The sequence below is a fragment of the Notechis scutatus genome, chromosome 1, assembly GCF_049901735.1.
Source record: "Notechis scutatus isolate UNSWTSFEM ecotype Mainland chromosome 1, rNotScu1.2, whole genome shotgun sequence".
NCBI classification, from domain to species: domain Eukaryota; kingdom Metazoa; phylum Chordata; class Lepidosauria; order Squamata; family Elapidae; genus Notechis; species Notechis scutatus.
In genome coordinates this window covers 322,883,302-322,901,432 of record NC_142009.1, presented here as the reverse complement: position 1 = coordinate 322,901,432, position 18,131 = coordinate 322,883,302, and the positions used below count along the sequence as shown (strand labels likewise).

The 18,131-nt window shown below is 45.1% G+C and overlaps 1 protein-coding gene across 1 annotated transcript in view; it reads right to left on the bottom strand.

Annotated features, from left to right (window-relative positions):
- Positions 1–7,969: 7,969 nt before the first annotated feature.
- NWD1 (NACHT and WD repeat domain containing 1) overlaps positions 7,970–18,131 on the bottom strand; it is a 32,776-nt gene continuing 22,614 nt past the window's right edge. The window contains exons 13-19 of the mRNA XM_087964085.1: positions 17,466–17,738; positions 15,949–16,039; positions 14,486–14,640; positions 11,476–11,752; positions 10,183–10,739; positions 9,169–9,277; positions 7,970–8,867 (exon numbers count right to left, since the gene is read on the bottom strand). Coding sequence (XP_087820211.1) covers positions 8,587–8,867; positions 9,169–9,277; positions 10,183–10,739; positions 11,476–11,752; positions 14,486–14,640; positions 15,949–16,039; positions 17,466–17,738 — 1,743 coding nt within the window. The 3' untranslated portion in view covers positions 7,970–8,586. The remainder of the gene's footprint in view (positions 8,868–9,168; positions 9,278–10,182; positions 10,740–11,475; positions 11,753–14,485; positions 14,641–15,948; positions 16,040–17,465; positions 17,739–18,131) is intronic.

The following is an 18,131-nucleotide window of genomic DNA, read 5'->3' as shown; positions in this document are numbered from 1 at the left end:
AGGGAGGGAGATAATAAGTTAATAATTAGGGGGCGTGCATAAGCGCACCAATGTGCCTACCGTCCCTGTCCTTTTTTATTTTTATTTTTCTTATATGTACCCATTTCATGTATTCATAACTATGTATATACTTATGCCTATTATGTTGTAAGCGATTGACAAATCAAATAAAAATAAATAAGTCGGATACTGAGAATGATCGGTAACGGTCAACAGTTTTTTTCAAGCGACCAACGTTTCTTAGTACAGCACAAGACCTTAAATGAGTCGTCAAAGTCGTCACAACCAGGCAAAGGTGGATAACGGCTATATGCAGAGAATTGGATCCTGGGAAATGGAGAAAGGAAAAACTGGAAGGAGTTAAGATCAAGGAGGAGACATGAAAGAAAGGCTACAGTGACACACCCAAAGGAGAAGGGGCGTGGACGGTGGACCTCCTAAAAACAATGAACACCAATTGCTCACTGTATTAGATGCAAGGATTGAGACGTCAAGCCCTCGGGGCTCAGCTTCGTTTCAGCGCGCAAAGAGTTAACATTGCAGAATTGGCATTAGTCGCCCAGGGTCGTTTAACTTTAAAGTACTATCCGCCCAATTCTTAAACCGCAGAAAATGGACACTGCCTAAAATTGCCTGGGTTTGCTCGATTGCTGGTCCCTCTCCTGCCGCAGGCACGATGCCCTCCAATGGCAGTGCCCCTGTTGATTGTGTGCAAGAAAAACCAAGAGGATGGTGGATTCTCCCATCATGGTTTTCCGCTGCTGTTGCTTGTCAAAAACAGCTGGTCTGTCTAATTATGGGAGAGGCAAAGCAAGGTTAGAAATGTCGAAACTTGCCCCAGCTTTTTGCACAAGTGGATAGAAAGCACCCTAACAATTGACAGGTGGGAATAGTTCAAGGGAAGGGGATGGTTGAAAGCAGAAGTCAAATGACTAAAAGCAGCTTTGCATCTCAAGTTTTGCTCCTTTGTAAATATATTGTGACCTTGCACTCACATACAAAAGGGATGGGAATTGTTTCATCAATTATTTTATCTATATCATGTTTCTCAACCTTGGCAGCTTTAAGATGTGTGTGGACTTTTAACTCGCATAATTGCAGACTGGGGGATTCTGGGAATTGAAGTCCACACATCTTAAAGTTGCTGGGATTGAGCAACATATTAGATTATTGCAGTTGTGTTCCAAAAGCAGAAGTGGGTTCTGCTTTACATTTGTGCATTTATGTACATTTTTACAGCTTATTAAAACAAATTATTTAGGGGAAAGAATGTAGGATGTAAAGTAGCTCTGTAGCTTGAAATGCAGGGCCTCTAGAAGAAATGTCTACTGATTGTTCACATTCATCACACACAGCTCCCCCCGTCCCTACCAAAAGTGTTGGGGTGTAAGGATTGGCCTAACATTAGGGATAGATTCAGGAACACATTGGAAAGTATATCAAGGTTTAGACAGGATATTTCAGAGCTTTTACAATATAGTCCTCAATGTATGACCACAATTGGAACCAGAATTTCTATTGCTAAGCAAGGCAGTTGCTAAATGTTATAAGCCAATCTTATAAACCTTTTTCCTGTTCTTATTAAATGAATCACTGCAGTTGTTTAGTGAATCACATAGTTGCTAAGCAAATGCAGCTTCCTCCATTGACTTTGCTTGTCAGAAATTAACTGGAAAGGTTGCAGTTGGTGATCCCATGACACAAATTAGACACTAAAGCATTGTAAACACATGCTGGTTGCCAAACACCTGAATTTTGATCATATGACCAAGGAGATGTTGCAACAGTCGTGTGAGGTCCAATTGTAAGACACTTTTTTCAGTGCCATTATAACTTCAAATCATCACTTAATTAATGATTGTAAATTGAGGATTGCCTGTACTGAATAAGCCACTTTTACATCTCCTATCATACATAACCAACAGAGAATTTTAATATAAATTTGATCTTTTTCTTTTTGTGCTATATCATCAGACATTGGCGATCATGTTGGCAATCCTATTTTTCTCAACTGCTGCATGAAAAAGTGCTGCTGAGTTTTGTCCAAACCAGTCCCTTAGATTTTGAAGCTATGATGTTCTTCTTCTGCCTGGACCTGCAGGACTCACTTAACACATGAAGTGATTTGCTTAAATACCAGAGCAAAAAAGATTGGAAGATCAGGCACAATTCACTTAGCAGTTATCTTGTTTAGCAATAGAATTTCTGGTACCAATTGTGGTTGTAAGTCTAGGACTAATGCAATTTTATAATTTAACAAATATCTCAGATAGGCTTTCTAGAAGTCTTTGTTCCTTTATAAAAAGAAAAAAGAAAAAATAGGGAATACACACTTATTTTGCAATATTTGATTTATTTACAAATACATATGCATTTAAAACCCATTTTGAATTCTGCAACATTTTCATTTGTAAACTGCTCTTGAACTCCATTATTTCCCTTAATTAGAAGATGTCATTCATTAAAAAAATCCAGTGATTATAAAATAATTTTGTACACGTATGATCCTGATGAGTCTTCAAACATTCAGCTACCTGCCATAAGAAAGAAATGGTCAGAGCTGATCATGAATATCCAACATGGATGGATTTACGCAGTCTAGGATACAGAGAACGAGCCAGCCCTAATCTTTCCTGCAGCAGCACCTGGGATGGCTTCCTACCATTGCTGAAAACCAGTAGACCAGTTTTCTGCTATTTTGAGGTAAGGAGCCCAAAATATTTCTAATGAAAACTTAAATAGGGTTGCTAAGAAAAAACAAATCCTATACACTCATAGTTCTTTATTTATATTATGATTTTTCCCCATAGAATAAAAAGAAACAAACAAAAAAGTGGAAAAAAGAAACTCAAAAGATATATAAATGACTTCTAACCTTCAATAGATAGTTACAATCTTATTGCCCCTCCTCCATTTTAGATATTATATAAGTCCTTCTTTTAATTCAAATCTTTCTTAATCTTGAAATCCATAAATCGTCATGTCATTTATTTCTTCTTTCAGCAAAAAACCTGTTGTGAATCAATAAAAAGTAACTAAGCCCAAATGCAAAGCGGGTTTTGAAAGCCTGCACACCTGATTGGTCCTTAAACAACGAACAAGGATTGGTCCATAACAAGTCCCTGATTGGCCAATATTAGGACACTTCTTATTGGGTATTAGTTGAACTTGTTGCACATATTATTGGTTAATAAGGTAGCAGCCAACCCTATAAAAGGGTTACTGCTGCCCATAGCCTTGCTCTGTTCTGTTCTATCTACTGTTATTAAAGAGTTTGAAGTCACTGGTCAGATGTCCAGTCTCCATTATTCTCCAAACATAACACTGGCGACGAAGGTGGGATGCGGAGACCGAAGAGCTGACTGATCTACAGAGCAACACACAGAGCACGTGGTCGAACACGCACTATCAACGGCAACATGGCCAGCGGTACCGTACCACCCGCTCCATTCGACCCAGAAACCGAAGACTGGGAGTCGTACATGGACAGGTTCCAGATGTTTCTGGAGACCAACAACTTGAAAGATGCAACAGCCAGCAAAAAAGAGCTGTATTTCTAACCCACTGCGGGCCTACCGTGTTTAAAATGGCAAAATCACTTGCCAAGCCAGCGAAGTAAAAGCGATGGACTGGGACGTCCTCGAGCCTTTGCTATGGGCCCACTACGTGCCCACCGTGCCAACCTTAGTCAGAAGGCACGAATTTTACCAGAGGGTCCAGCGGAAAGGCGAAAGCCTTGCCAACTACGTCGCAGACCTCCGAAACCTTGGAGGCCTCTGCGGATTCTCTAACTTAGAAGAAGCCCTCCGAGACCGCCTAGTTCTGGGCCTAGAAGACTGCACGATCCAGAGCAAAATCATGGCTAAGGGGACATCAGCCTCACCGATGCCCTTAAAGAAGCCACTGCAGCAGAAGCAACCAAGAAGTCGGCAGCCGAATCGCCGCACCAGCGCACCGCTACGTCAACTCGCCAATGATACCTCGCCTCGCTCAGAGAGACACCCGGTATCGACTCACCACGAAGACCTAGAATCCCCGTCAGAAAGTGATGAGGAAGAGGTCAACCGACTCCGAACTGAACGAGACCAGTTCACACAACAACTCACTTCGACCTTGTGCAGGATGTGGAGCGAATCATCCACGATCCAGCTGCAAATTCCTCGGACGCACTCTGCCGCGTTTGCGGAAAAGAGGTCACATCGCAAAGGTTTGCAGAAGCAAACAAAACTCCAACTCCAAACCCCGACAGGCCGAATGCCAGTCTTCAGGATTCATCGGCACACCCGAGACAAACTGAATCACCAATGGGGAAGCCACTCCTATAGAAACAAACCATCCACCACTTCCACCAGGCGGAAGAAACCAGGCGGGAAGAGACCCACCAGATATTACCATAGGCCACGCTACATCCCTAGATGCCGGGAAAATCAGAGTGAAGGTCACTATCGAAAACAAACCTTGTGTGATGGAGGTGGACTCAGGATCATCCCTCTCAATGGTGTCCTGGAAGACGCTCCAACAGTTCGTTCCGACGATTCGCCGCCAAGACCTCAACCCTCAAAGGGTTATACTCAAAGATTACCAGGGTAACAATTCCCCGTTGTCGGGTCCCACCGATTCCAGGTCTCTTTCAAGGACCGCACCGTCGCACTGCCACTGACTGTCGTGGACCGTGACGGCCTAGTCTTTTAGGCCTTCAATGGTTCAGACCGCTTGGAATCACTGTAGCTGGAGTCCACCGTGCCGAGAGCAACGATTGGGAGGAAGCCCTCGTGCAAGAATTCCAAGACGTTTTCGCGAACGGACTAGGCAAGTACAAGGGGACCCTGATCTCATTTAACTTGAACCCGAGATAGCACCCATCCGCCTTAAGCCGCGTCGGGTGCCGTTCGCCCTGAAACCTAAAATCGACGAACAACTCGATAAGCTAATAGCACAGGGCGTGCTGGAACCCACCGACCACGCCCGGGTGGAAACCCCAATAGTGACGCCTATCAAGCCTGATGGGTCACTGAGAATTTGCGGAGACTACCGGGCCACCTAAACCACGCACTTCAGCAAAGTGCATATCCAGTGCCGGTAGTGCAACACCTGCTCCATTCCCTGGGAGGCGGGAAAGTTTTCGCTAAATTAGACCTAGCGCAGGCGTATCAACAATTGCCTGTAGATCCGGGCACCGCGGAGGCGCAAACTATCGTCACGCATAGGGGCGCATTTAAATGCAACTGCTCCAGTTCGGGGTGAGCGTCGCTCCAGGAATCTTTCAGAGCTTAATGGAAAGGCTGTTACAAGGAATAAGAGGGGTCGTACCGTATTTCGACGATGTACTCATCGCCGCCCTAACAGAGACATTCTAGAAAAACGACTCCGAATGGTCTTACAAAGGTTCCAAGACGCCGGCCTCAAAGTAAAAAAATAAATGCCAGTTATGTACCGAAGGGTAGAGTTCTTGGGATACCTCCTGGACAGTCAAGGAATCCATCCCACTGAGGACAAATTAAAGGCAATTAAGAAGGCCCCCACTCCAAGGAACAAGGCAGATCTACAGGCGTTCCTTGGACTTATCAATTTTTATAACGTCTTTTTACCCAATAAAGCAACCGTAGCTGAACCATTACATAGACTCTTAGACAAAAAAGCAACATGGGTTTGGGGACAACGTGAACAATACGCTTTCCAACAAGTAAAGAAATTGCTAACTTCTGATTCTGTACTTATGCAGTACAACGAGACTCTGCCGTTAACTATTACTTGTGACGCCTCACCTTTGGGGTTGGAGCAATCCTGGCCCACGTATTACCGTACGGAGCAGAAGCTCCCGTCGCGTTTTTCGCGAACTTTAGCTAAAGCTGAAAGAAATTATAGTCAGCTGGATAAAGAAGCTTTAGCTATTGTGGCTGCAGTTAAACGATTTCATGAATATGAGTATGGGCGTGCGTTTACAATAATTACTGATCATAAACCACTACTGGGGATTATTGCGGGTAATAAACCAACCCCGTATATATTGTCCCCCAGAATGACCCGCTGGTCTGAATTCTTGGCGGTGTACAACTACACCTTGCAACACCGCCGGGAAATCAATTCTCACGCTGATGCATTGAGCAGAACACCACTCCCAGAATCGGTTGAAGATCTAGCCCCAACCATCACAACGCTGCAAATTGAGGCTCTACACGCGCCGCCATTGACGGCGAGAGACATTGCTCTGAAACAAAATGAGATCCGGTCCTGCAACACATCCTACGCTGGGTTGAACGTGGTTGGCCAACAGAACAACTATCACCTGAATGGGTGCCTTTCAAAGCCCGCCAAACCGAACTGTTTTCCCAAAAGGGCTGCATCTTGTGGGGAGATAGAGTCGTAATCCGGGCAAACTGCACGAACTGTTTTAGCGGTATTGCACGACGGACATCCGGGCATCGTGCGAATGAAAGCACTCACACGGAGCTACGCCTGGTGGCGGGAATCGACAAAAGAATCGAGGCCTGGGTCGCTACTTGTCAACGTTGCCAGGACATCAGCAATGCCCCACCTAAAGCAAGCCCAACCGAATGGGAAACTCCGAGGGGACCATGGTCCCGTATTCATATTGACTTTGCGGGGCCTACAAAAGGGCACACTTTCCTTATTACAGTCGACGCCTATTCAAATTGGCTCGAGATCCATCGAATGAACACAACTACAACAGACTCAGTTATCAACAAATTAAACAGACTATTTGCCACACATGGTTTTCCGGACGTTCTGGTTTCAGATAACGGCCCACAGTTCACAGCATTACCATTTGAACAATATCTTGCTGACCGGGGCATCCGCCATGCGCTAACCTCGCCGCGCACCCTGCAGCGAACGGACGTGCAGAGCGCATGGTACAGTTTGTAAAAAAGACCCTCCACAAAATGGAATTCGGCGACATCAATGAAAAAATCAATTGAATTTTATTGTTGCAGCACATCACGCCCCACAGCGTTACCAACAAAACGCATCGCCGAACTTCTCATGGGCGGAAACTACGATCGCACCTTGACCGGCTCCACCCCACATACGCACCCGAAAAGCCTTTCGGCTCCAGCAGCAAATGCCGGGAATTTAAGGTAGGCGATTTAATCTTTGCCAAAAACTTCTCCGGCGACCCTTTATGGATACCCGCAACCGTTACCCACCTCACAGGGCCTAGATCTTACCGCCTGCTAACAGACGATGGGAGGTGTGGAAACGCCACATAGACCAACTCCGTTCGAGATTACCACCCAGCGCCCATGGCTCCCGGGTTCACCAACTGAGGGGAGAGGAAATATCGAGGAAATTGACTTCGATATGACAGATAGCAGGCCAACGGAAACCCTACGGCCCAGCGAAGTACCGGGAATCGAAGCGGGAGGAGTTAATTTCCCATGGGACGTGAACACGGGGAAACCGAACTGCGAAACCCGAAGAAACACTGATTGGTGGGGACAACCACAATGAAAGCAGCACGGAATTTCCATGCAGCGAAAGCGAGCTTAACAGAGATCATCCAAACGCTCCACCGGAACCGGACTTTAGGCCAAACCGGTGGAACCACAAATCATCCAGACAGACCAAACGGCCTGTCTATCTTGAGGATTTTGTTACAGCTCCCCTCAAACGGAGCCCAAGGGGAGGGTGTTGTGAATCAATAAAAAGTAACTAAGCCCAAATGCAAAGCGGGTTTTGAAAGCCTGCACACCCGATTGGTCCTTAAACAACGAACAAGGATTGGTCCATAACAAGTCCCTGATTGGCCAATATTAGGACACTTCTTATTGGGTATTAGTTGAACTTGTTGCACATATTATTGGTTAATAGGGTAGCAGCCAACCCTGTAAAGGGTTACTGCTGCCCATAGCCTTGCTCTGTTCTGTTCTATCTACTGTTATTAAAGAGTTTGAAGTCACTGGTCAGATGTCTGGTCTCCATTATTCTCCAAACATAACAAAACCCATATAAGTTTTCAATCTTTCAAAAAAGTTTTGGTGTTTTTCTCTCTCTGACTAAACAGATCAGTTTTGCCATTTCTAAGAATTCTGACATTTTCATAATCCATTGTGGATTGTCCTTATTCTTCTATTAAACTCATACAATACTTTTAAATCCTAGCAGAAAAAATAAGAAGAAATAGCCTATCACTGTATTATGTAAGCTCTCCCAAATGTCCACTGCTAAAAGGTTGCTGTCTCCTATATTAGGTAGTCATTCTATTCCAGAACTCAAGGTTCAGTGATAATAAGGAAATAAGAAGCAGTTTGAACTAGTGGTTAAGGTGCTGGCCTAGGAATTAGGAGACTGTGAGTTCTAGTCCTGCTTTGGGCATAAAAAACAGAGTGGGTGACTTTGAGCTAGTCACTCTCTTTCAGCCCAACCCACCTCACAGGGCTGTTGTGGGGCAAATAGGAGGAGGGAGGAGTATTAGGTATGTTTGCTGCCTTGTATTATTTATAAACAATAGTAAAGGCAGAAAAATAAACAAATACTCTAAGGAAGTGAGGAAACAACCAAGTGAAATTCACTTGTGGATGACAAGGTAGATATTCGAGTCATTCTTTGTCAGTCTTTGTCGTTACTTCACACAATCCTACAAATTTGTGATAGCTTGTTGGTACAGCTCGGAGCGTTCCTTAGATTGCCCCTAATCTCTCCTGGATTCTGGCTCTCTTTTGGCCGAGATTTCACTGTGTACGTTGCTTTAACACTGCTGAGCATATCATGGCAAAAGTTGATGGCCTGTGGGCAGTGGAATCTCTCCCGCATGAGGTAGCCAAGTTGTGTTGTTGCAACAAAGCCTTCAGCTGTTGACACCATCCTGGTAATTTTTGCATGCACAAACTGAACTGCTAAGAGGGCCCCTGTGGAAAATGGGAACATGCCAGTGTCACAACAAGGAACTCAAATTATGTTCAAACATTTTTTGCACCTCACAGCATGTCAGCAGGAGGGCTCGAGATAGCAGCTTTAATCACACAGTTGGAGCTACTATCTTGAATTTCTTTACCCCTCCTCGCCCCACACCTGCTTCAACATCCTACCACACATTTGAAGGAGATGAAGGCCCCTTTGTTTATTCCCCCAACTTTATGACAAGCTTTGAGAGTGCTACCTTATAAGGTAACAGTGTCCAAACTTGCAGATTCCTAAAAATATGCTTACCTCGTGAGACATCCCACACTGTAATACATTGATCCAAAGAGCTGATGAACAGGTACTGGTCATCCATTGAAAAACATGCACAGAAAATGTCACGGGAAAAGGAATCTTGCTGGGAAGAAAGGAACAAACAAACAAACAATGTTTTGGAAAAGTAATTCAATTCTACCAGAAAACAAACTGAAAAACAACATGCAAGACACAGATCAGTAGGAGAGCAAACAGGAGACAAATACTCTTGCTGAGGTGAGTCTCTAGAGATAAACATAAAAGCCACTGTTGGAGTGATAGCAAACAGAAGGAAAATATATTTTTTCTAGAACTTCTCTTCAATGCAGTCAGATTTAGACTAGATTATCCATCTCTAAAACCCTTAATTGCTTGAAAGCTGGATATCTATGCTACCATCTATTCCCAGGGTCTCTGCCTTGAAAGTGGATTATGTCCAAGTCCTTCCATTCAAGGAATGCCATCTCCATGGACCACACCAACAAACTGTTTGTGCTAACCTGCCTCTTTTCTGAAAGCTAGTATCTCTAGAATGAAAATTATGAATAATGGGCAGGAGAATATATCTAAATAAAGAAGGCACCCAAGTCAATTTAATAGTAAACTCTAGCTCTCCCTCCATCACTTAATTTCTTTTCACAAAACAGATACAAAATCGCTTTCTTGGCACAGTACAGATAAGATTTACAATGTCCTTCTAGAGGGTTTTTTTAAAAATATTCCTATCTCAGGCATTTCCTGGCACTCTCCCATGCAAGTATGAATTAGATCTGAGTCTAGCTTTCTTAAGATCAGCTAAGTGCTGCCAATTACTGCGAAAAGCTCCATGTACTGAGATTGAGATTTGAGGAAATGTTAATATTTTAATTCCCCATCATGGTAGCTGTTCTGAAGTCTTCCGATGTTAATGCTCCTCTGTTCCCTCAGGATTATCTTCCATCTCTTCTCTAATGTCAGTTTTACATTCTAACTGGACATACCAACTTTGTGGAAGAGCAGAAATTCTACCTTCTGGAAAAACATCTGGTGCTCCCAGGAGCAGAGCTGAACATCCCAGAGACACAGCAGCGAATCTTCTGAGCCACTCAGCAGCCATTTCTCTCCATGGCTGGTCATCAGGCAGGTGATGCAGTTCCCATGAGCTTCTAGTGGGAACACATGGGCCTCCAAGCAGTAGTACATGAAGAGCTCCCCATTGGTCATTCCATAGAGCACCCGGTATCCAGACAGAAGAGCCACGTTAGAAATTGTGGCACCAGGGATCTGTGTGTAAAAGGTGTAAGCCGGGCGGTCAATCAAGAGACCCATCTCTTCCTGATGCAGATCCAGGACCTGCACAAGGTCATCACAGGCAACTGCCAGCTGATCTTCATTCTGAGTGAGTGCCAAGTTGCAAATGGGTTTTTGGTTCTCTGATGGAGGGATGCAACCAACATCTTGCCTGGAATCCAAGGGAAACACCAGCACTGTTCCAGAAACCAGTCCAACAAAGAGAAGATTCTTCTGCTCAGCCACTTCCAGACACTGGACTGGAGCCGATGCATCCAATTTATCATGCTCCTTTCCTGGTGGGAGACAAATGTCAACAAGCACTGCCAATTCCTCCTGCTGTAGGTACTTCTCGACTTACAACCACAGTTGGAACTGGAATTTCTATTGCTAAGCAAGGCAATAGCATTCTCAGAAAGAAAAAGAAAAACCTGGTGAACCATTATCTATGGAAGATAGGAGGCCTGGCTATCAGAGCCATAGTGGCACAGTGGTTAGAATTCAGTACTGCAGGCTAACTCTGCTCATCGCCAGGAGTTCAATCCTGACCTGCTCAAGGTTGACTCAGCCTTCCATTCTTCCAAGATTGGTAAAATGAGGACCCAGACTGTTGAAGGCAATATGTAAACCTCTTAGAGAGGGCTGTGAAGCACTATGAAAGGTTATATACCTTTAAGTGCTATTGCTATTACTAACAGAGGGGTCATATCTACAGTTACAGGACTATCTACAGTTATCTTTGCCCCTTTGACTCAGTCTGGTAGGTAGGTATGCTCCATATCCCATCAATTTAAACTATGACATTGCCAACAGTGGAAAGGAAGAGATATAGTTCTCAGAGATATAATCTAATCAATCTGCTTTCTGGTAAGTCACTTTGTGAATGGTGAGTCTCTCTATTACAGCTATTTTGCCAGAATGCCCCTGACATGCTCTCCAAACTCCAAATGCCCCCAAAGTTTCCCTCTTTCTGTTCCGGAGCATTTGACCCAAAGTTTCTCTGCTAAACTTTTTGGCAGGGGTATCACTTACCTGCCTCTGTATCCCAAATGACAACACTAGAGCTGTAATAATCTTGGGGAAAGTAAATGTATTTGGCATTGTGGGAAAGCCTGATGCAGCTCTTGCTTGCCATATAAGGTGGGAGTAGTTTGTGCTTGCGATCACAGCTGAGGTCCCAGACTCTGAGGTGAGATGTGTGGCAAGAGGCGGATACCAGGGTAACATCCCAGAGAGCCAGGTGTGTAGAAGGCATCCCGGTATCAGTCAAAACATCTGTCAGCAAACCCTGTTTGGCTAGACACCAGACCTAGGTAGAAGAAGAAGCTGACTAAGGAAGGAGACAATTTCATTGCATGGTGGGGCTCATTGAGCAAAACAGGTTTAGGAGCTATGAACCAGAGATAAAGATTTGGATCTCAGAGGCTAGAAAAGTGCTCTGATTTTTCAGCCCAAGAATAGTGAAACTTCCTAGCTGTACTTGACAACATGTTCCTATGCATTTATTTAAAAGTTCTTCCTGGTTAAAAGGAAAATACTTCTAGAGTACTTATAAACAACCTGTCCTCAGGGACCACCAAATTCATAATTTTAAATCCTGTGGACCAGAGACCCTAGGAAAATCCCCAAAAAAGTCTGCAGGAAAATTCCCCACTCTGTTTTCCCCTACCAATCCATCATTCTTTATTTGGGATAGCAAGATACCGTCTTCAGCTTCATTCTCAGGGGTGTTGTGGGGGCGGGGGGGAGAAAGAGAGACTTTTGGCTTCATGCAAGGAAAGCAGCAGAAGTCTTTCTTTCTCTCCCCCAAACTCTAACAGAAATGAGTCTGTGTGAGACTTGTCATGCCGGCACAGCCTCTTGGAGCAGGATGCCTTGCAGGGTCCCATAGACTCCTTTCTGGTGGAGTTTGGGGGAGAGAAAGAAAATTTTTGCTGCTTTCCTTGAGTGCAGCCAAAAGCAGAAGAAGAAAGAAGCAGAAAGAAGCAGTCCAGTGGCCAGGTGAGGCATGTGGGGCAAATTCCCCCCTCCACCATTTCCCCCCTCCCCTCATTTATCTCATGTTGTTCGCTATGCAAGTGACGCAAGCCTAGTATTTCCAAGGGCCAGTTGGGCAGCACAGCCTTGTGTTCCCACGCAGCCTGGATTAATTGGTTTGGGGGTGACATTTCTCTGTGAGCCACCAAAATTTTCTCGTGGACCACCAGAGGTCCCCGGCTCACTGGTTGGCGACCACTGCTCTAGAGCAGTGTTTCCCAAACTTGGTGATTTTAAGGCATGTGGACTTCAGCAACTGGTTGGAGGATCCAGGAGTTGAAGTTATGTGTATATGGTATAGGTTCTCCTGCTTGATCGGGGGTCTGGACAGAAGACCTCCAAGATCCCTTCCAGTTCTATTCTATTCTATTCTATTCTATTCTATTCTATTCTATTCTATTCTATTCTATTCTCTTTACACCTAGGAAAGCTATTTCTCAGAACAATTGGAAATGCTTATTATGTGTTTCATAGAGTATTGTGAATGCAGCTTGTTCAATTTTTGAAGACTCTGCTTACTTTTCCACAATTGCTGCCAAGTGATTTACTATTGCTTAAATGATAAAAATCGATACCCTTGAACAGACTTTGCTGATCAGTTACACCTGTAAAAGGAACCCAGGGTAAATACAGAAAACTATGCACCCATTCACATTATTATTTATGGCAGGCAGATCGTAGTAATAGTAAACTCTGCAAAAATAAGTAGGCCTAGGGAGGAGCAATCATTGCTGAAGGAGAATCAGCAAGGTTCTGCAAATCTCCCATCAACAAACCCTCAGAGGCTGGGCATTGTAAGAAAAAATATTGGAATACTTGGTTCTTAGCCTGGCCCAGCATGGTTTTTGGTATAGGGTCACCTGTTTGAGCAGGGGGTTGGACTAGAACACTTCCAAGGTCCCTTCAAACTTTGTTATTCTGTCTGTGTCTTAAAATTGCCAAGGTTAAGAAACTCTGTTCTAGAACGTGTGACTCCCAAGCCAGCTTTCTTTGTAGCCCCTGAATCAGTGGCGGTATTCAGCCAGTTCGCACTGGTTTAGATGAACCGGTAGCAAGGATATGGCATGGGTTGCTGAACCGGTAGTAACTTCTGGCTGGCCACGCCCCCAACCCAGTTGCCTGGTCACCGCTCGCTCGCTTGCCCCGCCCACCCAATGCTCACTCGCCCTGCCCACCCAATGCTCGCCTGTCCAGTCAAGTCAACACCAGTTAAGGTGTTTTTTTCCCTTCCCGACAATCAGCTGTGCTGGGATTTCCCTCACTTACTGCTTCGCCCAGGAGGCTTCCTTGAGGCCCAGGAAGGCAAAAAATGGAGAGGGGGCACAGCCCCCCACCCCCTCAGTTTTTTTTGCTTTCCTGGGCCCCAGGGAGGCCCCAAAATGAAGTGTTGGGGGGATGCTACGTGCCCCTCCTACCCTCCATTTTCTGACTTCCTGAGCCTAAGGGAAGCCTTCTAGGAGTAAAAATGCCCCCCAGGAGGCTTCTCTGAGGCCCAGAAGGCCCAAAAACAGGGAGGGTGCTGCAAAAAGCAAAAAAACAACAACAACCCACCCCCACCCCCGTCATATGGCCATGCCCCTAGCCATGCCCCCTAGCCATGCCCACAGGACCGGTAGTAAAAAAAATTGAATCCCACCACTGCCCTGAATCTTTCCTCATCTCTAATTCCTGACAAAGTAGTAACATAGTTTTCATCCTTAAACCCCCCCCAACCCAACCCCCCCCCCCCCCCCCCCCCCCCCCAAACAACCCCCCCCCCCCCCCCCCCCCCCCCCCCCCCCCACCCCCCCCCCCCCCCCCTCCCCCTCCCCCCCCCCCCACCCCAACACAAAAACCAAAACACCACAAAAACCCCAAAAACCCCCCCCCCCCCCCCCCCCCCCCCCCCCCCCCCCCCCCCCCTTTTGAAAAAAGTTTCCTCTCCCCCCGCCCTCATCATAGAATGCCCTTGCCTTAGTCACATGTGAAACACACCTGTTTTGAAACATTACCCTATGCCTCTTACCCATATGCATTCGTCCTGGGAACTTGTGACGATGGTGGTATGGTCTGCTGAAATAGCAGCTGCACAGACCTCAGCAGAATGCAGCAAATCTGAGGCCAGGAGTTGATGGAATCCTGTCACATTGCCCAGGAAAACTCTTACACGGTGCCCAAAACCTGGAACAATGCAGTATGCAAAATGAGATAGTGGCATCCATAATAAGTGCGATGATGTTAAAATGACGGTGCGGGCATGATGAGGTCATCATGAAAAGCATGCAAATATGTAGGTCACGTAAGAACTGATTAGGAACTCAGATATCAGGTTCTGCTCTGGCACTCTGGTATGCAAAAAGCTCATTGCATTGGCAAATAACCCAACTGAACCATAGCTTATACATCCACATTGACACACATCCCTGCCAAGACAATAGATAACCTGCCACTCCTGCCAAGGCAGGGGTGTCAAACTCGATTTCATTGAGGGCTGCATCAGGATTGAGAAGCATGACCAGCTCGATGTCATTTACACTGGGGGCACCTGTAGTGGCCCAAGCGCTCTGCTAGTGAAAATGGGCTCCCGAGCTCTGTTTTTGGCTGCGATGGCCTCCTGCAACCTTCTGTCAGCAAAAATAGAGCTCGGGAAGGCAAAGTGTGACCCTCCATTTTCACTGGCAGAGGTACTTTGCTGTTTCTAGGGCAGACACCATGCAGGCTGGATCTCGCCTGTGGGCCTTGTGTTTGGCACCCCGTGCCAAGACAATAGCCAACTATCATTGTTTTCAGAGTGTGGTGGTTTTTTATTTTTTGGATGTAAGGGAGAGCTTTATGTGCATAGAAGCTATTGTCTTGGAAGTGGACTATGACAGGGCTATGCCCAGTGCCCTCCTTAATTCGCCCCTACCTTCCTTCCTACTACTTATTTACAAAATTAAGTGGGAAGCTGACATAAGGCAAAGTACCAGCATCTAGCACCACCTTGATTGATCAGAATGCCTCCAGTCTCAATATAAGATGTACATTTTAGGTGCAAAATTGCTAAAAAGAAAGAGAGAGAGTCAAAGACAAAGCTAACTAGATTAGAATATAGAAGACATCTGGGCGGGGATGGTGAGAGACCATGAAGGGACCCTTCTGATGAATGGAAATTTCATGATGAACCACAGCCATTATAGAAATCATTTTTGTAAGAATGTCCCATCATTGCATTTTACTTTTTGTAAGCTGTAAGAAGTCTACATGATTCAGTGGTAGACAGATTTAACTAACAATAACAATTATGACAACATATGCTGAACATCCCCGCTGGCAAAAAAAATTTTTGCTAGTTTTTGCCAAGTGTCAAGTGATTAAAGCCAATCTTCTAGGCTTACAGAGATTAGAAGATCAGCATTAGCCTTAGGCAGCTACTTTGTTGATATGATGCAGCTATTAAATGACATTATTCACCAATGTAGGGTAAGGGAGCAGGATATTCACTCAAACCTGTTGCCAGGAGAGATTCGTCTTTTGAAAGCACCACAAAGCTGATCCTTTCTGGGAGCTTTTCCAGCAGGCTGTGTCCATCAGAAGAGATCTGTCAAGAGAGGCACGATTGGAGGTGGTTGATTGAGTAATAAGAGATCTCACCCCTGTCCCATTCCGCCCCCCATCCTCGCCATGTGTCTTTGTTTTTAATATTTGGTTTTAACTTTTTATGTTTTAGCTTAGATGTAACTGTAAGCCGCCCAGATTTACCCCATGGTAAGTAAGTAAGTGAAGGAAGGAAGGAAGGAAGGAAGGAAGGAAGGAAGGAAGGAAGGAAGAAAGAAAGAAAGAAAGAAAGAAAGAAAGAAAGAAAGAAAGAAAGAAAGAAAGAAAGAAAGAAAGAAAGAAAGAAAGAAAGAAAGAAATGGTTTGAATCCATTCCCAACCTGGGCATTTTAGCTTTCTTGGATATAAGGATAGAGTAGAGAAAGCCTGAGTACCTACTGATCCCATGAAAGAGTTATAATTCTGGAAGTAAGATGTTCTATATCCGTGATGGCGAACCTATGGCACATGTGCCAGAAGTGGCACGCAGAGCCACTTCTGCCGGCATGCGAGAAGTCGCCTGGAAGAGCCCCACTGCAAATCCACGCATGCGCCACCACCCAACAGCTGATTATCAGGTATTTGGTACGCATGTGCGGGGGGCAGGGGTGCACAGGAGATGCTATAAACCACCTAGAGAGGGCTGTAAAGCACTGTGAAGCGGTATATAAGTCTAAGTGCTATTGCTATTGCTAGATCAGGGGTCCCCAACTCCTGGGCTCTGGCCTGATCCCGCATTGTGGCCCATTCGGAACTGGGCTGTGCAAACGGTGGGCAAGTGCACGAGTGGCGAACTAGTGCATGCATACACAAAGTTCCATTGTGCGAGTGGGGTGCATGTACACCCACTGCTTGTGCAAATGGAGCTGCATGCATGCTTGCCCACATTACCCACCCACCCACCAGCAGCAGCGCTGGTCCATCTCCAAAGAGGGCCAGGATAAGGTTGCTTAAAACCTTGAAGAGTTGTACGACAGGCATGGACTTTTTTTTGCCACAGTTGTGAAGTGAATCTGGTTCCCCAGCTGACTTTGCTTTTTGGAAGTTAGCTGAGAAGTTTACAAATGGTGATCATATGAACCTGAGATGCTGCAACCATCACAAATGCATGTCAGTTGTCAAGCGCCTGAATGTTGGTCATGTAATTATGGAAATGCTGAGATGGTTGTAAGTGCAAGAGCCAGTTGTAAGTCCCTTTTTGGGGGGCCACTGGAAATTCATATAGTCACTAAATGCATAGTTGTAAATTGAGGACTATCTGTAGGGTCCCTAATACCAAAAGGCTCCTCAGGCCTGAAATAAGATTTCTCCAAGGCATCTGCAACAAAACCAAAACACCGTGGCATCCTACTGTTCCCACATCCAAAGATATCTCTTGGGTGACCCATGTTCCCTCTCCCTAAGTAGGGATATAGTAGAAGAACAAGCACCATCAAGAGAGAGCCCTTGCTGAAGCCGGCCACCATCCTGCCCAGTGTGTGGAGCAATATACTGCATGTTGGTGTCTCTTCTCCCAGCCCTATCAGTTCCTGCTTGGAGTGTAGCTGTCCACTGATGCTGTCCCACAGGCTGAAAACACCCCGTTCAGATACAGTCACAATCACCAGCCTTGGTACAAACACAGTTCCACAGAGCCATTGGTCTGGAGGCTCAGCAGAGATCTGGAAAACGGGTACAGCTGTCTCCAGATGCCAAGCGCTGACCTAGGAGCAAGAGGAAAAACTCATTCAAGCTCTCCTTCCTTTTTTAATCCTCTTCTCTGTACAGCACAATTTTCTTTCTTATGAATAAAGAGCAACAGCTCTTCTTTATTGTCTCTAAATTTAAGGAGATACATTAAACTCAAGACATTTGAGCAGCAGTCCCAGAAAATCTGCTAACTAAACTAATAATCTGTTAGAAGATTATTTTCTGTCTATTATAGCAAGTAGACTAAAAAGAATGTTAAATGAGCATATATATGAAGATCAAAATGGATTTCTCCCGACCAGACAAATCAGGAACAACTTAAGAATAGTACTAGATGTCTTAGAATTTTACGAAGCCCACCCCGAAAAACAAATTGCACTTATGTTTTTAGATGCAGAGAAGGTCTT